Here is a 23,923-nt window from a genome sequence, read left to right as displayed (position 1 = left end):
CCAAAGTTATTTATATAAAAATCTTTTGACAAGAGGTTAGACACGTAATATCACAATATATACATATATGATATTAAGGTTATTGATTTAATAGATTAATCTAAACAGTTAACAATTTATAAAAACTCTACAATTCGTATCAACTTACCAAAATCAATGAATTTTTTTATAGACAAGGGAGACGGATTAAATTGTGAATAAAAGTCCAACATCTTTGCGGCGCTTTGAAAATATATCGTTGACACTCTCATTTTAACTTATTTATTTTCAAAAATCACTCAATAATTGTGCCTGAGTCGCACTGTCACTCTCGAAATTTCATTATAACACTAAACTGACCTTGCGAGGATCTTCTTGCTAAATAGTAAATACACTTGAATGGAAAAATACGACAAATCAGAAAACATGAGAACCAATACGAATCGACTGATTATGATACCTATCGCCCTCTACAAATGAACAATCAAAACAGCATAAATGGCGAAGTAGAATCCTGCATCTCATTTTCCTTTAGTAATATAATTAGCCACTTATTTTTAACAGGCTAGAAAATTTTTTATTTTTTTAACTATATATTTATATAATTCTTTCGAATAAGTTGAAAAGTCTGAGGGTTTATGTTTATATATATGTCAAATTGAATTTCCAAATTTGTGTCTATTTGGTTTTCGCATATATGTATTACCTACATGGATATTCGCTATCCAGGGCCGTATTTAAGTAAACAAAAATGAGAGGCAGTAAATTGGGTACATTGATATTATCAAGAGACGATGTTTCAGAATGTAATAAAAGAAGTAAATTATATTCTAATGTTCCATAATAATTTGGTATAGCATTTTGAATCGAAGATATCAAATATTATATAAATACAAGGTGTCAAAAAATAAGTTTACATTGAAAAAAAAAACAATTTTAAAAAAAGTAAGGAGATAATTAGAAAAAATGTTTGTTATATATTAAAATAGATTGCTTGGAAATTTAATTCTTACATCGTCCAAATGTGAACCGTTGCACTCACGGTTTTCTCAGTGATGGCTGCCATATTGTGACGGATATTTTCTTTTAATTATGCTAGGATAGTCGGATTGTTAGTGTAAATTTTATATTTGACATAATCCCACAGGAAAAAGTCCAAAGGTGTTAAATCGGAACTGCGTGGAATCAAACTAATGTCAGCTCTCCTGAAGATCAATTTGCCAGGAAAATTATCACGAACTCGTGACAGAGATCTATTGGACGTGTGTGAAGTTCCTCAGTCCTACTCGAACCACGTTCTTTGGTAATAATCATTTGAGTTTTGCAGTTTAGGCGCGAATAAGTCGTCTAAGATCTGCACATATGACATCGCAGCTCATACGGTTAGTTTAGGCGAATGAACAGGTTTCTGATGTTTGTGTTTTAAATGGTTGCACTATAGTAGAGACACTTTAGCTTGACGAGGTGTCCAATAAGATGAAAATGAGCTTCATCTGAAAACAAGATGCTGGTAAATGTTGGAAAGCGCTCAATCATCTGACTTAAGAGGTCATGCCTGAATTTTGTAAGGGTGCAGCCCCAAATCTTTGTGTACAATGCGAAATAATGATGCACGTTAAAAGCAATAGCAAGATTCCGAATGGACAAGTCTAGATGACCTTGGATTTTGGTTTATCAAGTGTTGATCCGGTCTCTTCAAACTTCTTGATCCATTTTCCAATCAGTCGAGCGTCTGGTACATCAATTCTTTGACTAACATTGCAGAATTTTTTACGCGTTACACCTTGCAGTTTCCAGCTATTTTAATCTATTATATTTTGCAAAATTTTGGAGCTTAATACACTCTTATTAGTTCAACTAGTCACGTATAGACGACATACATTCGAACATATGTTAATTGAAGCAATTAGACAAATGCTGGTATCATTTACGCTGCCCAACGCTGTTAATTCTATTGATTATTAGTACGTGGATGGCCCCAGAAGTACCTGGCCCAACAAAGAAAGCTCGAAAAGTATGGAAAAAAATATATTTATTTTTCAACGTAACCTCCTTTTAGCTCCCTTTTCCTAGCGATGTTCAATAAGCTCAATATCCTTTTTATTATGAGAATTTTGGCCATTGCAATAACGGATATATGACCTGGTGCATTGTTTCTTTGCTCAAACGTTGCAATAAGTTCGCATAATACTTCCCGTTGAGAGATTTTCCCTTTTCAAGATAGTCAATGAGAATTATCCCACGCAGATCGCAAAAAAACCGACGCCATGACCTCGCGTGCAGATGGAACGGTCTTTGCCTTCTTTGGAGCAAATTGGTTGCGGTAGTATCTATCAAATAAAAGTATTGTGTCACATAACGATAATAAATTTTATCCATATTTACAAATTCACTTGAAACATATACAGTATAGATTGTATACTTTCTAATACAGAACAATCCTCGGATATTAAAAAAATTAGTGTTTCTATCTGCCTATTTTATAATGAACTTTTTTCAAAATTTTTTACGATCTATTCAAGTGAATACATGTAAAAAAACTTTAGTAGAAATGAAAATTTCGAAAGTTTTATGGTTGTCCCGTTGCTAATAACTATCCACATTTAATTAAATTTTCTCTTCCCCTCCTGATATTCATTGTTATTATACAGAGACGTAATGTCGCAAGTTGCTACACAAGTAAAAGTGTCAATTACGTTTTCAAATGATATCAATCATAGTTTGATTGTTGAGCAGTGTATATCACCCACATATCTCTCGAAATCGATCGATCAAATAATTTTAAGTTTTGAAACTCAACTAGAATATTGATAAACGATCGAATCACTATAAAATAACATTCTTCGGCTCATGTTTTTCAGCAAATACAACATTTAGCAATCATGTTGTACCGCACGTTATTATTACTTACTATATATTTTCTCTCTTTTATTAATTGTAGTGAAGAGATGCCGAAAGTATTTTTAACGGCAGCTAAAAACGTTCCAAGAATAGGAAGAAGTAATAAAGACAATGCCGATTTTGAAAAATTCTTTTTAAAAGCTTCCAAATCGGTGCCGAGAATAGGAAGAAGAGATGAGGTATGTATATTATTGCTTTAAGATGCCATCTAGTTTGTTTCTAAAACCTTTATAAAGCCTTACTTTTTCTGAATAATATTATATTTGATCCGTTTTCGATAAAAGCGAGTTTGCACAAGCTCTCGTTCTGTCCATTGCTCTTTTTTTTGAAAATTACTTATGTGAAAAGTGTTATCTTTTTTTAATGAACCTCTTTGGAGCGTTACCTTTTTTGTCAAATCTTTTTGAAGCGTTACCCTCTTTGTGATACCTTTCTAAAGTGTTATTTTCTTCAATGAACTTTTTTGTCGAACCTTCGTGAATTATACTTTGTTCCTGAAACTTCATAAAGCGTTACATTTTTTGAATAATAATATATTTTATCCGTTTTCAATAAAACCGAGATTAATAAACGTTGTTAACCCTTTCATTATCAATGTGTTTATTTGGTTTAAGTGGTAAGTGGTATTGGTAAGTTTATTGTAGGCCTTATGCCTTTCCAACTTGTCATCCTTGAGATGTTGATGTCCATGAATCCATCCATCTTTGTGGAGGTCTTCCTAAAGGTCGTCGTATCCCTGCGATCTTTGCTAATCTTATATACATCCCTTTGGTACTTATTAGTCTAATAACCCTAACTATTTTGCATAGTGTTACACTATAAGCCGTACCAATTGTTTTAGTTCTGTTTTTCTTGCTTCTTCTCATTACAACGGGCCTTTCCATAGGTGAATGATCTATATTCATAAGCCTAGTTCGTAAAGATGATGGTTTACCATATTGTCGTCGCCAAAGAAACTAAAGTCTGTAACCACTTGGTTGTATATCTGTCCTTATTGTAAAGGTCAATAAGTTGATTTGACATATATTCCCATACATTCATTATAAAAATTAACGATGTTGAGGCAAGGAATATCTACTTGGTTACCATCTTTGGCTTTTCTTTTCACTTCAGTCATTTCATTCTATGACAAGTAAAAAGTACTGTGACATCTTTAGTGTCCTTCCAAGAAACTGCACACGTACAAAACTGATTTCACGAACTTTGGTATGTTTTTTATTTTTAATTATTGATGTACCAACTGCTGCACAAGGTAATTCATTAATAAGACATCAATCTGATAACTTTAGGGTAACATCTTCTCTTAGAGGTCTACTTTGATTTCAGCCTGCATCTTTTCCGAAATATAGTCATATGGTGAAGCTATTGTTGATGCCTAGTTCTTCCTTTGAACTTAGACATAGCTTCATCGATTCTTTGGAAAGTACTTTCACTTTTTGCTGCAAGAAAATTGTGATTAATACAGGAAAGCACTTCTTTTATATAATAAATTTTGTGAGCGCCATCTGGATGTTTAGGGGAATTAAAATAGAGTTTGGGAGAAAGTAGTTGCCAAGTGATCTATTGGGAGACCAATAGTGATGTTGTGCAGGCACTTTATTGTATGACATAATGAAAAAGCATAAAGTTTTATCACTATTTCGTACTGATAGGTTTTCTCGATAGATTTTTTCTTTTTGGATTGTAAAATCTCCAAACTTTTGTTGGTTTTTTAAGAAATCAACAAAAAAAGGCTTTTAGGTAACAATTAGGAAACATCAAGCTTAAAAGTTGACCTATCAAAATTTACCAGAACTGTATTAGGTTGCTCGGCTTGTTGTTTACAACTGTCCATTGATTCAACTTTATTATAAAGATATTTGGAATTGATGTATTGTGATTTTCTTTGAAAGATTCTGGTGAACTATCAGTGGACGACAATTTTTCATGGAGTTTCACTCTGCTAGTTCATAAATATATGACCCATTAGGACTGAAAAAGCTAAACCTTTAAAAAGCGTTACCTTTTTTGTCAATTATTTATAAAGGGCTTTCTTTTTTCGTGAAACCTTTATAAAGGGCTTCCTTTTTTCGTGAAACCTTTATAAAGCGTTACCTTTTTTGTCAATTATTTATAAATGGTTCCTTTTTTTTGTGAAACCTTTATAAAGCGTTACCTTTTTTGTCAATTATTTATAAACGGTTCCTTTTTTGATTTCAAGATTATGGTTACAGAAGTTCCAGTAGTACGTGTTACATTTTTCTATACACATTCTAATTTTATTATCCAAACAATTTTTTTAGAATCCCTATCTACATTACGAAGAAGTTCAAAAGGAGTACGGGCCACAAAACAATTTTAAATGTAAGTAGGTAATAGAAACGTTTTATTCGGTTTTTAAATATATCTTCTCTCCTTATTTGGTCAAAGGCTTCCTCCAAATCTATAAAGCATGAATTAATTTCTTTACCTTCATTTATTAAATTCTCATTGCAAAGATCCAGTTGTTTATGCTTCTTTCACTTATTGTTATACATCGCTTTTGCGCAAACTTTTTTCTTATAAACGTTCACTATTTACAACTCAGTCAATTTTTAAATTGCCAATGACTTCGCAATAATAAACTTAAAGACAACCCTCGAAGTATAATTCCTAGTTTTCAATCTTCAGATATTTCTTTCTGTTGCATTATCTCGTTTTATCATTACGTTAGTTTATTTATTCCATTCTCATTTTTTCAACATTTAATTCGATCCAAAACACGTGCAAAACCCAGCATTTGCAACAACGAGTTATTTACTTTGTTATTCAAACTACAATTCATCATTTTTCCAATTTAAATTGTTGTAATCAGAAAGAAAAGTAACAGTTTTGAAACACCAGCTTTTTCAGTTGATTCCTCTGAGTCATTCTTTCGATTTTAGATCCCACATGGTCGGAAATAGCTGATAGATACGAGTACGAACCAGAATTATTTTCCAATCCTCAGGCGTTACTCGAATTAGAAAAAGCGTTGGGAGATGATCCTAATATTTACGATTGGGATAAAGTGAGGATCAAACGGAAAATTCCTGGAAGGTTTACCAATAATAATAAACCGTTGACGGTATACAAAATGTAGCCGATGAAAAAAATTACCTATTTTTCTTTATATTATGCACTGAAATATGACGAAAGTTGAGCTTTAAACTGTCATTTTTTTTATTTAGTGTTATTGGCAAGAAATACAAAAATTATTAGTTTCGCATTTTATCTAGATTTCTGTATAACAGTGGTGCTTAACTCAATTTTGCAGAGGGCCATATGTTAAATTAAGAATGTGTCAGCAGGCCAGATTCAAATAAAAAAATAATACTGAATTTTTAGAACATTTCATTTATTTAATTATACAGGGGACACCCTGCATAATCCAACAGCTCAGTTTTTTCCCAGGATTTATTTCGGACAAAGTCATAACGTAACACTTTATTGTTTCATGATGACGAGGCTTAGTAGGAATTTAACTTTAACTAAAAATCAATACATTTATATGAAATTATAAAAAAATAAGCCTTAGTCGACAAATTATTAGAACATCCAGCAATACATTTCTAATTTTTATTTTCGGCACGTTTTTTCTTACGGCCACATCTGTTGCACATATCAGTATATAAGGTACAGCTTTCGTGCTACCACTTACTGCAATTTATGCACCGAATCCAGTCATCCTTCGATTTAGTTGAATAATAGTGCTCTCGACACTCATCACAATCTGTATGTTCAACGTCTGAAATATGCTCTGAAGATTCGCAATGCATATTCACTCTTGAAACGGAAGAGGAAGAATAACAGACCTTATTTTTCGCAGATGATTTCAGACTCTCCATCCCTCGCACTGATTATTTAGCTTTGATACCAGACTCAGATCTCGTTCCAAAATATCATCCCCGTTAGTTTTCTTCTTATCAGATAGGACTTGAAGCTTGAGTTTATGTTCAGGTGATGTTAGGACTGTGGGAGTGTCCTTCTCTTTTGGTTTAGACTTTTGGTCCTTTTCTTTTGAGTCAGGTGTCGATTAAGGTGTTGGATCTTTTTTTTGGCACTTAGGGTCTATTGTATCATCAATTTCCACTTCAGTTGCGACAGATATAGCGAAGAAATGATCTGGAATGATTGATGGATCGTATGGATATATTTCAGTTGCCTTGAATCCCGCAACTCCATTACTTACAGTAACTGCCTTGCCCCACCCTTTTCTATACTTATAATGAGTAAAAGTCTTTGGATCCCTTCGTTGCAATGACATGTTCTGCTTTGTTGTTGACTTGTATGCCAGTTTAGTCCATGTTGAATATCATGGACTAAATTGAATTGAATATCCACCAAATCTTTGTCGGTTAATACCCTAAGTAACAAATCAAAGTAGTCACAGACTTCTTTTCTGTTGTGTTATTGGCGACACGCCAATCCAACTGGTTACTCGTTATCTTGGTCATAGCCTGTTTTTTCACGTTGGCTTCCAACACATGGTCGCGGAAGCTTTGAATCATTTCCTACACATCACGCTAGGTGGAATGATCTTGAACATCATTTTTGATTACCGAGTAGAAGATATACTGCGAAATGTATTTGATTCTCAGCGTCTTGCTGGAGGCTGGAATCTGCTCTTAAAGTTCTAATTGACCAAACTTCTTCCGAATGTCGATTGCCAACTATTGTGCGCCCTTGATACGGACAGGGATGTTCCAGGCCATCGAATAATTTATAATTTTTCGACAGAGCGAACAAATCTTGTTGCAGTTCCGTAGTGACTCCATATCTAAGTTTGCTTGTACTTCTGTGCGCATACATAAACTTATCGAAGGCAGGATCAGGCTTTTGTCGCAAATTATTCACTCCTTCCTTTAGGTCATGGTCTCTTTCGAGCAGCGCTAGTCGATTTTGGTAGACTACTTTCGGTTTTCTATTGGGGATCTTGCTTTTGCGATTGATCCTTTTCTTGATTAGGTATGGACCTTCCCATGATTTTTGTAATATTGTCCTCGGGTTGTGCCTCATACATCTTTAAAAACGCCGTCTGTGACTTCCGTGTCGTAACTTTTTTTATTATGTCGCTGGCAACGTGGAGATTCAAACGAACCAATTTGTATATGTCGTCCATTCTCCTCCTCAATTGGATCACGTAATCTTCTCCCCCTAAGTTTTCTCCATGCAGTCAAATTGTAAGTCACAAGGAAGTATCATTTCACGTCAAAACAGATTTTTTGGAGGTGTTCCACCGTTGGACTCATTAATAGCTGATCGATAAGCTATTACAAATAGGACGATGAAAGCATTCATGAGATAGCTAACGCGATTGCTGAAATTGTTGAAGTCACAAATTTGGATTGTTAATGAAAATAGACCGTCTTATTTTTTGACTCCTTGACTGAAGCAACTACGGTGAATCAGGTTGAAAACTTATCCCGTCAAGACAATGGCCAATAGGACGTGTCTAAATGATCGTGTCACTAATCATGGTTTGGAGGTAGCAACCAGATCTAAGTAAGTTCAATATCGAGTCTTTATTGGTGTGCTTTGTAAGAGTTGTCCGTATTATTGTTTCAGGCACTGTCTTCTAGGTATCAAGGAAGAGAAGTGCTCTATATAAATACACGGACGCTTCTTATTTTTCTTATTAAAAGCTAATTTTCAGCCATGTGTATATTTTTGTGGGTGTATGTGTTATTACAGAGAATATAGGGTCTAAATCCATTGAACTAATCCCTTTAGAATTAGTAAACAATTAGGTGAAACTCAGATTTGATTTATTTGTCTCAAAGTTGATTTACCTGTCGGATCTATTCTAAACTGTAAGTAGTTTTTCGCATATTTGAACATCTTCAATTTATGAACCGAGTCTTTTTTGTGATTAATGGATATGTTTTTTTAATTTTGGTCCATAATACTGGTTCTTTCAAATATTGACATATTCCGAGCTGATGCCTAGGCCAGAGAAGGCCGGTTCTTACGGTGCATTGCCGAAACGCTTGGAGTAGCGAAGTCAACCTTTCACGAAGCACTCCGGCGTATCCGGGAGACTGGTAGCTACGATAGGAGGGCCGGAAGTGGGCGACCAAGGACAAAAACGGCAGTAGACGTTCGATTTATTACACAGTCGGTATAGGAGAGACTTGAAGTGGCACGAAATATACGTGTAAGTGCAGATACAATGCGGTGGAGACTGATGGAGCACGAAATCATATCAAGGCGACCCGCAACAGGGCCCCAGTTCCTGGAAATGCGTCGAAGAGAAAGGCGATTATTTGCCGATCAGTATTCTCATTGGACTATGGAATAATGGGGAACCGTTTTATTCACGGATGAGTCTTGATTTGGTTTATACCACTCAGAGGATGGAGTCGAGATCGAGATCAGTTATGTTTTGGGGTGGAATTAACTCCCACGCCCGGACTGAACCGATTTTCATAAGTAATGGGGCTCTGACTGCTCGGAGGTACATCGAAGAAGTCCTCCTAGAGGCTGTGATCCCATTTGCTCGATTTATTGGTGTGCAATACACCTTAATGCAGGATAAGGCTCGATCACATATCTCCAAAATTGTCACCGAATACTTGAAGCAAGTGGGAATCACAGTTTTAGACTGGCCTGCACGATCTCTCGATTTGAATCCCATAGAGCATTTGTGGGATAATTAAGGGAGGCCTGTTAGACGTCGCCTTCCACATCCTAGTCACCTAAATCCGCTCCAAATTGTTCTTCGAGAAGAATGGGATGCTATGCAGGTGGAGTACGTCCAGAATTTAATTTATTCGATGCTTGATAGGGTTAGAGCCCTTCGCCGTAACAGAGAGATTAATACTTGCTATTAGAATTACATAAATTGTTAGAAAACCTAATAAAAATGAAGAATAACGTTTTTTATATAAGGTGTTATCATTGTTTCTTGTATTTTTTGTGTAAATAATCAATAAAAATTATTCACTTTTGGCAGATTTTGTTTAAATAACCTATAAATTAATCAATTCTTACCATAAATTAAAAAGATTAATATATTTAACAAAATTATAAGACAAAATCTAAGTGTCCGTTTTTTTTGCTGTTGAGCGTATATTGTCTAACTTACCTGTATATATTGTAGAACAAACCAGTATGACCTACACGCTTTATGCAGTCACCACTTTCCACCTGTTTGTTTGCATGACTGTATAAGTATTCAAGTTGTCTGTTCGAACTGACAGTGAAATAAAAAATGTCCTAAGAAATTTGACAAAGTGATGACATTTAACTGATTTCTTAAGTAGATTTTAGCAAATTTTTAACCCGATTTACGCTTAATTTCAAGTATAGATATGCTTAGAGTCGATGATGACTTATCGGAACGACTCAGTAAAAGAAGACAGAGAACTCTGGAGCATCAGTTAAATGTATTAGAAGAGAAACCCATAGACTCTTTGGATCATATTATAAATATAAGGGTATCCGATGCGAAACTTCGCGATCTGAAAGAGAGAACACCCCTGTCAAGAAAATTTAAAACTATCTTAGGAGTTTGGGAGCCCATGTCATACAATGAATTCGAACATCAAATTAAACGGTAAAGATTCACTCATCTTTGAAAGGTTTCTAATACTCATTAGAAGAAAACTCGAGTGGTATGTAAAAATGTTATTTTTGTGATCAGTTCGAGCCAAATATCACAGTGATATTTTCGTTCTTCCTTACTTGACTGGATGATTTATGATTAGAAGACCAGATGTGTTGTCCTGCATACAGAAATACTGCTTTATATCAGCCTTCCACGAACTGTATCTTTAGTGCAATAACTACGACAGACATTCAGTTTTCCTATATTGAAGGTATTTTTAGGGAATAAGTACTCAAGTACAGCAATGTTTCAGCTATTTGTAAACATAGCTACCACCCGATTTAGTATCTTTCTGTCGTTGAAATGTGCCTCTTGTCAATGGAACCAACGTGTGACACACGTCGTCAGCACTTCGCTGTTCTTAAGGTGCATGAAAATGAGAAAATCGCTGGGAACAAAATCCAAGCTGTAGAGTGGATGAACAAACAACTCTCAGCTGAATTCCGTCAAAGCAGCAGCTGGGCGTTGCGCCGCATGCGGACGAGCATCGCCTTGGAGGAGCACACTACCTGCAGTAAGCTTATTTTGAGTGGCACTTCGCAATTTCCTTAGTGTTCCATGAAATTTTCAAGCTTTCGTTGACACGTCTAATTACGTTTACTTTAAAGGGGAAAACATCAGGAAACTAAATTTCTAGATGTACCTCGTGTATCGATAATCGAATTCTTGTTGTTGTTACTCTGGGGCATTCTCGGTTCGTTCATGTCGGTGCATTGGAGATCGTAGATTGGATCGTACTATAGTGGGATATCACTTAAACACCCAGTTCCATGAGATTTATTACACCAGCACGTATCAACAACTGAAAACTATCGTTTTTTAGCCGTTGGCTTGAATTTCAATATGGTTTTCATTGTTTCATTTCATAAAATATCAATATTAACTTTGTTAACCTTGAAGAATGTTAACCATTTTTAAATTAACACAAATTTGTCAATATTTCTTCTTTAAGAAGGTCCTCGGCTGTTTTATTACGATTTTTTCAATAATTTTTTACAGGGGAAAACCGTGGAAATAATCAATATCATTGTTTTTGCATAATATTTATTAACATTTAAATAAGTTTCACAAATTTCTTGAAGTTAAAATAAAATAGTTATAGTGGACGACAAGTAAAAGAGGTACCTGACGTTGTACAAAAATGCGGCTGTTCTGTTTATTTGAAATCAAAAAACCAAACGGCATTCTAATCTTCATATTCAAGACTAGAGATTGTACTGCACTAAATTCTAAATTAAAAAAAAATTGACTTTTTTATACATTTTTGAAAATTACATTCTATTTTTTACTCAGTTTTTCGCTCGTAGAGAAAAAACGATTGAAGCAATCATGATAATCCTAGTTCAATCGCTGGCTTATAACATATTAAAGATGCTGTATAAATTTGAACATATAGCATTTAGGTATTTTGATTTATCACCATGTGTGTAGCTTTTTTCCTGCTTGTATTTCACACACTTCTCACCAAATATTAGAATATTCATTTACTTTTGTATAGTTTCAAAAACATGAAACTTACTATTATTTTCTCGATTTGTAGTCCGGGATAGCTAGGAAACTTTTCCCCATAAGGAATATTATATCACCTTGAAGCTTCAAACACTTTGACTCTCTTAGAACTATAAACAACGAGAGTGCACTGGAGGTACAGAAGAGTGAAAGCTGGAAACAAGGCGTATTACAGTGCCCAGAAGATGCTGAAATCCCTCTTAACAGGCGCACAAAAGAGTATCTATCGTGCAGAACTAAGTCCAGTAGTCATGTATGCTTCTGAAATATGGACAATAACTGCTAGAGACGAACTGAGACTCAGCTCAAAGTCGGCGTATCTATAGCCTAATTCAAGACCAAAGAGGATGGCTTATCCGTACTAATGCTGAGACTTACGCTCTGTATGTGGAGCCCAGTCTGGTAGCAGAGATCAGGAGATGGCTTGGACAAATCGAACGGATGCCGGAAGGTCGAGGAGTCAAACTTGCATGCCGGAAAAAGCCGGCAAGCCGCAGACTACCAGGACGACCATTCATAAGATCGACATAGAACAGGACCTAAAAGTACTAGGCGTCCGGAACTGGCGGAGAAAAGTACAACATCCTTGAGGCTAAGGTCCTTTGAGGACCCTAGTGCCAATTAGTAAGGTAAGGTAATATTCCTCGTGGGGAAAATATGATGTTAGGATGATTCTCGAACTATTGCCAGATATATTTTAAATGAATATATGCAGCTGGCCAATTTTCGAAAAATAAGTTGAAATATTTCAAAAAGTTTTTGTTGTAGTGACAAATACGTCCATTTACATATAGATAATTGAAATTTATTGGTTGTTATCAGATTATATAAATGCTGTTTGAAAAGTATCAGAGATCTACATGAACTCCATATTAGACGTTCAATAGGAATGAATATTCTAGAAGATATTGTAAATAGAGTGGATCCTGATTTTTTAAACATATCTCACGTTATCCATTTGATTTGGTGCATTATGAGTTGTATGCATCATTTTCAGGTAAGTGGGCCAAAAGAGATTGTTACAGCAAAAGTTGGTATTATTGGTGAGTGTGGTCCATGAGTTCTTAACCTCAACATAAACAAAGGTAAAAAATAAAATTAAACTGTGATTTATTCGCGATATAGTCTCCCTTTATTCCCACGCCCTTTTAAAGTCAAAATGTTCGCATACCGCCCTCAAGTGGGGCAAACCTATGCATTTGGTGGATTGGTGGACATAGGACCAATACCTGAAATTTCGAATTTCCCCATAGTTTTTTGGTTAATCTGTTCTTAGTTTCTATTATCATTGTCCACCGTCAGTTTTTTCTAGTTAAAATTTTCCACCTGAGATGTTTTATTAAATAAAGTACCAAGAACTAAATTTTATCAAACACAAAATTACAATAATTTTGTAAAGTTGATTGAACAGAATTAATTTCACAAGCGAATTAACTACAATTTATTGCCAAGTTGTTTAAAGCATTTTATATTAAAATATATGCTGATACATGTTTATGAAATATTATTTTTTACGTTTTAATTTTAAGAATAATCTAGATTTTTCTTCATGTAATTCACGACCGTTTTGATTATCCGAAATTAATCATCTTTATTACGATAAATGTAACTTGTATCATAATTTAAGTTTATGTAGCTTGATTATTTAATGAAAAACAAGAAAAAATGGATTTTCATAGAAATCTACCTCTTCAGAAATTAACTACAAGGTTTATAGTTTACTTTCTATTAATAATTAACTGTGGGTTCGTGCCGGCTTAGGAGCTTACATTTTTTTCTTTTTAGCTCTTGTTTTTTTTTCAAATGTTATTACTATAGATTCCAGTTCCTTTGTTAGTCGAATTTTTCAAGGAAAAATTAGACTATTACGGTAAGCATGACTAGAAAAAAAAAATGGGAGGCACATCATTTTTCCCATGTTTTGAGACCTCCTGAACACGATTATGATGGTTTTTCGAATGTCTGTAGTTTATATATAAATCTATATATCTGTTTAAGCTACAATTCTTATTTTCGTCTCTCGAGCAATTGCTATGGATTCGATTTGGTTCAAAATTAGCATACATGGCTTTTTTGACGGCGGATTGATGTTATTAGAGTTTGGTTGAAAACAAATGAATATTTCGAGGGGTCGCAGTGCAAAAAAAGTGGTTTTTGACCTTTGCTCACCTCTGCAGGTCAAACGAAAACCGACTGAAAAATGAAATTTCACATGTGGGTTCAATTAGTTGCGAGATGATTTCCTGTCTAAGGTCGAAACTTTCCATCTCCACCCCTCTCCATTTTTTGGTCATTTTTGTTATTTTTTCTTATTTTTTGGCCAGAAAAAGTTCAACTAGAGGGTTCGAACTTCGCATGCAAGTAGGGGTGATGTTGAAGAATTGTCTTTCTCAAGTTCAAAGTTTTCTTCTTCAGTTCTTCTAGAACAAAACGCCCGAAATCATTTTGTAATTGTTGAACTGGACCGCCTCCTATTTAATGAATAATACGAGTATGATCGTTGCTAGGGTGATTTTTTTTACTTCCCATTTTCGAAATTTCTTGTCATTATGAAAATTTTTTCTTTGTTGTCAATTGGAATTGAATAAAAGGGTTCGAGACCACCGCGTCTATTGAAATTATGAATTTTCATTCGAGAGAGAGAGTTAACTTGTGAAATGAAAAGTTATTGAGGAATAGCAAATTTTCCATGTAAAGAAATAAGATTGAGAATTGATATCATTTCCAAGAAATTCATTTTATTGAAAGATTTGTTTGTGTATTAGTTAAATTCTTCATTCGACGAAAAATTCGAATTTCGTGATGGAGCTCTGTTGCTCACGGCTTTTTTATACTGTATGAACGTATTATTGTCTTTAATCCTCATGAATAGGCTGCCAGGAAGTCAATAAAGAAATAAAAATCGTTATAGGGATAGTATTAATAGCAATACGAACAAAAATCGCGAAGTTTTAAATTTTTTCAGAACAAATTATATAAATATCAATAATCTTGCACTCGAAAATATTCTTAAGAGAAAGGAGTTCTGTTTGCGCGAAGAACATATTGTAAATTGAATGGTACCTACTCCTCTTATTTGGAAAAGGTGGCTTTTGGCTTTCTGAAAAACCCTGTAACCCTTTTATACGGCTGCTCCTATCAAAAAAGTGATCTAAATAAAAGTTGCTAACAATAGAGCGTGGAATCAATTTACGACGTCAAATAATAGGGTTTCGATTAAAAAAAATGTCTTCTGGGCCACCCTGAACATCAACTCGGCCGGATGGGACCAGATCTGTGAAATCACATACGTAGCCTTGGAAAACAAAGCGAAGTGTGGATTGGACCATTGTTAGGAAGCTAGTAGAAACTTTAGCTGATTCTCCCACGCCTATATTCGATAATTTTAGGACGCAACTGCCTTAGTAAGCCGAAGTAATATGAGGCGTTAACGGTTTTATTTGGTTTCTCAAAGCCAATCAAAAGTATACCCTCGCAGTCCCAAAATATTGTAGACTTCACTTTTTTCGTACTTTCCATAACCTTTGCTTTTTTTGGCACGAACTCTCCTTTCCGATGCCACTCCTTAGAATCTCTTTTGAATAGTGGATCATAGTAGAAGACTATAGTTTCGTCACCCGCTACAATTGATCGGATTTTTTTTGCACTGCGTTGAAAATTCGAGGCAACCACCGTTTACTAATTTTTGTCATGTTTACATGCTCATGTAGGAGTCTTCTAACACTTTTTTTGAAAATGTCGGTCTGTAAGGCAATTTCTCTTGTTTTTAGGCGCCGGTCACCTCAAAATAATTTTTCCACTATTTTATTGCTTTCTGGAGTTATCACTCTCGCACTTTCTCATCTTCTAATGATTCTAGTTTCCAGCGAAAAAATTTAGAGCAATTTCTGATTGTTGAAAATGATGGACACAAGCCACTGTAAACAGCCCCCATTCTGTTTTTGATTTGAGCTGGTGTGAATCCTTCCTATGTCATAACTTTTATGAGAGTGTGAAACGAAATTTGAACCATTTTTCAAGACTACTTGACTGAGTGATCGTTCGAGCCCCATCATAATAAAATAGATAGAATCAGCAAGTTGAAACTGTGTATAAAGTATGTTGAGACTTGTCACTAACGCCCCAACTGCCATCAATACAGTAGCTTACGCCGAATAGATCGAGAATGTTTTTTTGGTTAGAAATTGATTTAGGATGGCCCTGATATAGGATTTATTTCCTCTGCTTAGATTAAGATACTATTGAAAGCTGTTTCTTTTGTGCGTTTGTAAGTAAAAATAGCCGTGGAAACAATTTGATTAAGTGAAATGAGCAACGGGTACAGCTCATACGGCAATATTTCCTGTCATCGGCAATTGATCTGGTGAATAAGTTTACCAGGTTATAGAGAAATAGTAGAAAACACCGACGTTTGGTTAAAGATGATTTGGGTACATGATGATTCATATAATACTGATATGAGAGTTGTGTGAGATGTGCGGTAGCTTTTGGAAAGCTCGAGGAAAGCCTTAAGACAATTTCATTCTAGATTTTGAATTGAATATGAAAATAACAGAAAATTACAAACCTTGTTTCTTTAGCATTAAATTTTCCGATTGGAATTATAAGAAATTTTTGTCTTTAGTTGAGGCTGAGAACATCGGAATCTGGATTAGTATCTTGGGCGAGAAAAAGAAAATCGGAACGTTGCGTAATGGTGTATCAGAAATTGATAAGAGTGATAAATAAGAATATGTATCGGATCGCAGTGAATGCTATAGTTACGTTTTATAGAGAAGGTAAACTTTGGGAAATCGAGTTTGCCTGTACTGCATTGATAATCAAAATTTTGGAAATTCATCGTTATGTCAAAGAAGGTAAAAGCAACATTGAACAGTTTTGTTTAGAATAATTTCTTTTTATTATAAGTAAAATTATCCTTTCAAGGGATATTTTATTACAATAACGAACTGATCAAAATAGATCAATGAGTAATTTAATTTTAATTTAATCTACTACTTGCAAACTTAACTAAAGTCTGTCTTTTTAGCAATACCTAGGTTCTAGCAATTATTTACACTAATGTTATCGTGCACACTAACCGAAATACGGTTCGGTTTTTCACTACACTATACACTAAACTAGCTCAAAATTGTTCAGGAGCTGGATTGCCTCAATGTTGGTGTGGTGAAGAAGTCGTGGTTTCCTGCGAATTTTTTTATGGTTTTTCTAACAGTTTCTAAGTCCAAGTCCCTGTGTAGATGACTGTTTCTGTAGTACAAAAGGGGATTGCGTAATGTTGTATCAAAAATTGATAATAGTGATAAATAAGAATATGTATCGGATCGCAATGAATGCTATAGTTACATTTTATAGAGACATAGCATTTTATAATAGTTTTTCAACTAATACGTTGAAAATTTAATGTAGAAAAGCAAATTTTCTATCAAATTACATTTATGGAAGAGAAGTTTAGATAGAATTACGTTTGGAAAAATCGATTTCCAACAAAATAAAACTCATAGAAGCCAATTCCGGAGAAAACTAAGCCAAGAGGAGCCTATTTTTGATATCACTCATAAAGTGAAACCCATTTTTGAGCAAATTGAGTGTAGAGAGAAAATTGCTGCTCTGTTTCAACGTCAAACTCAATATTTCTCCAAATTAAATTTAGAAAATTTTGATTATATTCGTCCAAATCAAACGAATAAGAGCCAATTTTTGATTAAAATCATAAAATGAAACATTTTTTTTAAAATTTACTTTAAAATGCCAATTTTTCAGAAATTGATCTATAAAAAAGTACTCCTTGAGTAAGTTGTTATATATAGCTGAGAAAAGAACATTTTTGACTATATTGAATGTAGAAAATTGACTTTTTGACATTATTGGCCAATAAGTGACCAGTTTATAGGATAAAATTTTTGACAATATTGCCCAAGAAAAGCTCATTTTTAAATGATTTGAACTTAGAATCTTCCATTTTTGATAATATTAGCCAGAAAAGACAATTTTTGAGTGAATTATTTTTGGAAAATTCAATTTTTGTGAATACTGGCCAATTTACATTACAAGAAAATCTAATGGTTTGATCAAAAAAACAGTTTTTGAGTCAATTATACATGAAAAATCTAATTTTTTGAAGTTTTTATTTATAAAAAAATAGTTTGTGCCTAAATTCCTTTTGAAAATCACAATTTTTGATAAAATTGAATTCTTCAGGCTAATTATTGAAAATTGAGCTGAAAATGTCAGTTTTTAACTAAATTGAATTTATAAAATTCGATTTTTGATAATATTGGCAAATTTTTGACTTAATTAAATTTAGAGATTTCGAGAGTTTGGGATAATATTAGCCATGAAAAGCTTCCTTTTAACTGAATTGAATTTATTCGTCTCAATGTTTGATATTGTTAACCAAGAAAACCAAATTTTTCAAGCAATTTAAAGTGAAAAATTCAATTTTTTGATCAGATTATATTTAGAATATATAGTTTTGGCTAAATTTTATTTGAAAATGTTTAGTTTTGACAAAATTCAAAAGGCCAATTGTTGAAAGAATAATTTCAGAAAAGTTTTTTGTGACTAAAGTGAATGGAACTTGAATTTTGATGAATTTATTTTAGTATTGACCAAGAAAAGCTCATTTTTCACTAAATTGGATTTAAAAAATTCAATTTTTGAAAATATTGGTTTAGAAAAGCTAAATTTTGACCAAAAAACCATTTTTCATGATATCAAACATAGAAAGATACATTTATTGATCAACTTATATTCAAAAAAATAGTTGTTGGCTTGTTATTTTCACTAATTTTGAGAAAATCTAATTTAATTGGCGAATTGTTGGAAAATTAAACTCAGAAAAACTCTTCTTTAACCGAAGTAAATTGTGAGAAATCAACTTTAGGCAAAATTTACCAAAAAACACAACTTCTGTAGTATTTCTCATTTTTGAATCAATTTAACATAGAAATTTTCTACTAAATTATACTACAGCGATGATTAATTGTAATTCAAGAAAGAGATATTATAATTATAATAAGAAAAACCAAATTTTGACCAAACCAAATTCAGGAAATCCAAATAAATTCTAAAAACGACAAATGTTCACATTGGCATTTAAAATACTTATTTTCCATTTCATAATTGAAACGCCGAGCCGCTTAATCTCCCGTAACGAGTTGTCTAATCTTCATGACAACCACGATCACGACTTACCTTGTAATAGAAATTAAAATTTTATGGCGGGTATTAAAATTACGATTTGGCGCACACCCTTAGGAAAAAGCAGTTTATTTTGCCAATTTAAAAAATCTTTTGATTTTCCAGACCTTGACGACATAGTTTATACAATCGAGATCGCAACTATCGACAATCCCGACGAAGCCAAGCATTTAACGAAAGTTCTCTGTGAAATTATGAAATATATACAATGTCCCGACATCACAATGTATATTTTAATACACATCATGAATATGTTAGAAAATAGTATTAAACCTAAACCTACAGATACATTCAGTTATGTTTCTCTGAGGAAAGGCATGGAAATATGTGTTCGACACGCTATAAAAATTCTAGAAAGAAGAGAATTGATCAAAGTCATGATAACCGTAATAAACAAATTGAATTCCAACGCTGATAATGAAGAAATTATTATTTGTTTTGGAAATATTGCTGTTTATACCGCTAAGAAATACAATGAACGAGGAGGTAAGTGAAAAGGCTGATATTTGTATCTATTCGTGAGGGTTGGAGCGTAAATCATTAAAACTATTTTCTTTCCCTTGAAAATATCAGTCCTGTTGGATAATGTAACATATACAGACGAAAGATCAAGGTGTTAGTTAATTACATGATGATACTGACACTGAATTATGATAAATGAAGTTGCCATGATAAACGTGCGTCTAAAGACCGTCGAAGTTCCATCACCACATTATGTTATGCCGATTATCATTAGCTACAGCCTTTGTCGTCCTTTTGTATTTCGTATTGTGAAACGTGGTGTGCTTCTTCGCTCTTGCCAATAAGATCAAAGTGACAGTCCCCAGAGGACGATGGCTGATCCAATTCTTCCCATACCCCACGTCACCGTAGCTGCTTGTATTATCTTGCAGGTTTATTGCTACATCCACAAGATTTGGACGTTTATCCCGAAGTCGTGACAGTTCTCAGATGATGATGGCTGATCCAATTCTTCCCGTCCCCCACGTCGCCGTAGCTGCCTGCATTATCCTGCAGGATTATTGCTATATCTAGAAGATCTGGACGTTTATCCCGAAGTCTACTTTTTACCTGTCGCAATAGTAATAGCAAGCTCCTATAATGCTATAAGGTCTCTGTTCTGCCATGTAAAAGAACGTGGCAAATGATGACACCCCTGACTTTGCACGCGACGATTACCATCAACTTGATTGGGGAAGGTGCTGACGGAACGTCTGTCTCCTTGGTGATTCAGCATATCACCATTCCGCAGACTGACTTTCCCATTAATGGTAATAAATTTTAGTGCATAATCCGTGTGGGTAAATCGTTGATAAGTAATCAATAACCATTATTATGTGTTATACGGTTTGGTGTGACCGTTCTGGGTTCTTGAAGCAGAATCTTGCGCTTGGTCTATTTGATTTTCTTTTGTGACATTCAATTCCATTGTAAAACAAAAAGCATTACTTTTCAAATTTTTTTGTTAACTTCAACATAATTCAAGTAATATGTGATTAAAATCTTTGGTCTCTGCCATCTTTACATTACCTGTACCTATTTTTGGTAAATTTTGTTGTAGTCGACCGCGGCTTGAGGTTTAATCACCACTCATGATCTTCTGTCAATTATTATTATTGTCTCATCAGCATTAATACGCCAGCATTTTAAGCGGTTTACTTTCCTAAAGTCCTTGAACCGCATACAAAAAACATTCATTATTTTTCCTTGGGTCCATACCCAAAAATTTGGCGAAAGTTCATTCATTTTGGTTGAGACTCAACGTGTTAAACATCTAGAATTTAGGGGTTTTCCAATAAGGCTTGACAAGTTTTTTTTCAAAATAAATTGAAAACCATTTGAGATATTTCAAAAACTCAATTATCAGGTTGAAGTACATTTATGAATGGAACTCGACTTCGCTTACATGGCCACCGCGGCTACGTTCGCAGCGATTGATTCGTTGGACCCAATTTTCCATGACTCGGCCACACATTTCGGTCGAAACGGCTACTATTTCGCGTTCAATGTTGGCTTTGGGCTCTTCCAACGTCGTCGGCTTATTAGCATAGACCAATGACATGACGTAGCCCCAAAGACAAAAATCTAGAAGCGTTAAATCGCACGAACGAGGCTGCCAATCGACTGGTCTATTTATTGAGATAACACGCTCATTAAACTTGTTCTTCAATAAATCGATTGTAAAGTGTGCTGTGTGATTTGTGGCGCCAAAAATATTCGATAATCATGGCGCGATAACGATTACCATTCACAGTAACGTGGCGACCACTATCGGTGACGAAAAAATATGGCCCTATAACACCGCCGGCATGAAAACCGCTCCAAACGCTTATCTTTTGTGGAAGAAGTGGTTTTTCATTAAGCACATGTGGATTTTCCCCCTCCCCAATACCGCATATTTTGTTTATTGACAAACCCATTGTGCCAGAAATGAGCTTCGTCACTGAAGATGGTTTTGCGATGAAATTGATCATCTTGGCCCATCTTTTTCAGAGCTCAATCGGAGAAAGTACGTCGCTTCGAATGGTCAATCGGCTCCAATTCTTGAGTGAGCCTGATCATATGCTACGGACGTTTCAACGGCAGCGATATTTTCTAAACTTCGACCAACCCGTAGTGTCACTGGCACAGCAACATAACTTAACGAATATGTAGAGTCAAAATTTTTCACTAAACTTGTTACTGCCTGCTTACTAGGTCGAGAATTGCGACCGAAAATCGAAGTTAACTCTTTTAAAGTAGCGGCCACCGATTCCGAATTTCTGTAGTAAATTTGCAGACGTTGTTCGTTCGTGTACTTCACCATGATGAAAAGGTTATTATTAACGCTCAAAAAAGTGATAGAAATCAAAAATAGATCTTGTTTTAAATTATCGACGTTCGGAACTATGATCTAAATTTCGTTCTGGGCTAGGATTCACAATCATCTGATGGGTAATATACCTGAATCCAGGTTATAGCTTCCGAAAATTTCTTTACAAACAAAGCAACCAAGTTCATTACTTTAATATGAAGAAAAATGCTGCCGAAAGTAATCGTATTTTGGTGAAAGTTTATGGTGAATGTGCTCTAGCCGAGTGAACGTGCCAAAAGTGGTTTGCACGATTTGAAAGTGGTGATTTTGGCTTGGAAGACGATGAATGTCCTGGGCAGCAACTACCCCATCGTGCCGTAGTCGGGCTTAGTATCGTGTGTCTTTGGATTAAGGAAATTCAAAGACATTATTAGAGGGCGAACCTCTAGGAGCAGCACAGCTCGGTTCGAGACGATTTGTTCCTTCGAATTGGCAATGTTTTCTTTGGGTGTACGTGAGAAAGGGTGTAATAAAAAGGTAGAGAAAAGTAGGTATGTGGGTTTTTATGAAAGTGTAGGAAGGATATTAATAAAGGCGATTCAAAAATTCTATTGTTCAAGAGTTGGTTGGTTGAGTGTCGGAAGAATATAGGAATGTTCTATTGAGGTAATTGTTTAGGGAAACGATTGAAGGATGAAAAAAATCGTGTATAATGTATTTTTAAGAGTATTGGTGGAAGATCACAAGGCTATTTAAGATCTTTCAATTTTAGGTAGGCAATCTTTCGTGGACGGACCATTACCGATGGTTCTAACATTATTTAGATCAAAAGTAACAAAAATGACATTAATTGGATTGAAAATCTGGCAAAGTATAGTTGACCGAGGAAAGAACGCGCACCATTTCGTAACACCGAAAATTTTTTTCCGCAATTGCGAATACAACATCGTATTGAAACAATGTCATCCAAAAGATAAAGCTCTATTTAAAAAAGTTCGACATCTCATATACGCAATATTAATTCATAGTTTTTTAGTGAGCGATAACAAAGCTAAACTAGAAACTGTCTATCAAACGATAGCACTCACATTAATAGAGATTCCGTGCGGATATTCAGTATCCTGCATCGTTACTATAGCTATGAGTATACAAGAATTCGCTTTCAGTATCATGTCGAGAGATTTGGTGAGAGCTCATCATCTTCACGCGACAATTTTGTCAATACTCACCCTTATTTGCCATATTCACCACGCAACAGTTTTCTATAAATACGTGAATATGATTATTGAAAGAAGGGCCGAATGGGCGCCGCATTTGAATCCGCCGTTGAAAATGCAATACGAATATGCGCAACATCATATTCTTTGGAATAAGCCCGAGCTGTTTTTCGAAGATTGGGAAGCGAGATACGGTTTGTGGAAATGCTTCAGAGATCGGATGAAGAAAGGTCGTTTAAAGAAAAAAAAATAGAGTTTAACTAAGTAATCTCTGTGTTTATATTGTAGTCTTTTTATAATTTACAGGATAGTTGTTTGGAAGGAATCAAACTTTTTGTAGAGGAATTGTGACTTTTCACAGTTTTAGAACAAATATTTTTTCCAACAGCCATATAAATATCAATTTCGGCTAGCATCTACAGAGGGCGTCCTATAAGTAAAGTCGGTTTTTATTTGTGTAAATTCAAACATGTGGAATCTTGTCTTCGATTCTATGGAGAGTACATTTGCTTCACTGTTTCTAATTATTCTTTTTTTGTTTATTGACGACGGAGTACGTCAAATTGAAGGGCAAGACACAGTTACTGAGCGAACAGCACAGCGTTGGTTTGATCGATTTAATAGTGGACATTTAACGCTTGAGTAACATTCGCGCTCAGGTTAGACAAAGGATAAAGTCAGAACCTGCCACAAAGACACGTCGAGTCGGGCGGA

General features: G+C 34.6%; 3 protein-coding genes across 4 annotated transcripts in view; 2 read left to right on the top strand and 1 right to left on the bottom strand.

Moving 5' to 3' along the window:
* Positions 1–380, bottom strand: part of LOC130892588 (pyruvate dehydrogenase (acetyl-transferring) kinase, mitochondrial) — a 33,366-nt gene extending 32,986 nt beyond the window's left edge. For both annotated transcript variants that reach the window (XM_057798063.1, XM_057798064.1), the window contains exon 1: positions 149–380. In XM_057798063.1, the coding sequence (XP_057654046.1) occupies positions 149–251 (103 nt within the window). In that variant the 5' untranslated portion in view covers positions 252–380. The remainder of the gene's footprint in view (positions 1–148) is intronic.
* A 2,257-nt stretch (positions 381–2,637) lies between these two features.
* Positions 2,638–5,980, top strand: LOC130893041 (uncharacterized). The gene is made up of 4 exons (XM_057798807.1): positions 2,638–2,658; positions 2,841–3,059; positions 5,163–5,223; positions 5,784–5,980. Exons 1-4 carry the CDS (start codon positions 2,638–2,640, stop codon positions 5,978–5,980), a joined length of 498 nt encoding a protein of 165 aa, XP_057654790.1.
* A 4,146-nt stretch (positions 5,981–10,126) lies between these two features.
* LOC130892638 (uncharacterized) lies at positions 10,127–23,477 on the top strand. Its single transcript, XM_057798149.1, has 5 exons — positions 10,127–10,435; positions 12,818–12,992; positions 16,620–16,851; positions 19,304–19,684; positions 22,765–23,477. The coding sequence occupies exons 1-5, from the start codon at positions 10,191–10,193 to the stop codon at positions 23,460–23,462; spliced, it is 1,731 nt and encodes a 576-aa protein (XP_057654132.1). The 5' UTR covers positions 10,127–10,190; the 3' UTR covers positions 23,463–23,477.
* Positions 23,478–23,923: the final 446 nt, after the last annotated feature.

The sequence above is a fragment of the Diorhabda carinulata genome, chromosome 4 (assembly GCF_026250575.1).
Source record: "Diorhabda carinulata isolate Delta chromosome 4, icDioCari1.1, whole genome shotgun sequence".
Taxonomy (NCBI): domain Eukaryota; kingdom Metazoa; phylum Arthropoda; class Insecta; order Coleoptera; family Chrysomelidae; genus Diorhabda; species Diorhabda carinulata.
The sequence above is the reverse complement of the archived record's forward strand: the minus strand, read 5'-3'. Positions and strand labels throughout refer to the sequence as shown.

What these genes read in the sequence shown, in the direction of transcription:
- LOC130893041 (XM_057798807.1), top strand. Translation starts at nt 2,638, where the DNA reads ATGTCGCAAGTTGCTACACAA. An exon ending in TGTCGCAAGTTGCTACACAA is followed by an intron (nt 2,659 to 2,840) that starts GTAAAAGTGTCA and finishes CATGTTTTTCAG; the next exon opens with CAAATACAACATTTAGCAAT. An exon ending in GAATAGGAAGAAGAGATGAG is followed by an intron (nt 3,060 to 5,162) that starts GTATGTATATTA and finishes CAATTTTTTTAG; the next exon opens with AATCCCTATCTACATTACGA.
- LOC130892638 (XM_057798149.1), top strand. Translation starts at nt 10,191, where the DNA reads ATGCTTAGAGTCGATGATGACTTATCGGAACGACTCAGTAAAAGAAGA. An exon ending in TCATCGTTATGTCAAAGAAG is followed by an intron (nt 16,852 to 19,303) that starts GTAAAAGCAACA and finishes TTGATTTTCCAG; the next exon opens with ACCTTGACGACATAGTTTAT. An exon ending in GAAATACAATGAACGAGGAG is followed by an intron (nt 19,685 to 22,764) that starts GTAAGTGAAAAG and finishes TTTCAATTTTAG; the next exon opens with GTAGGCAATCTTTCGTGGAC.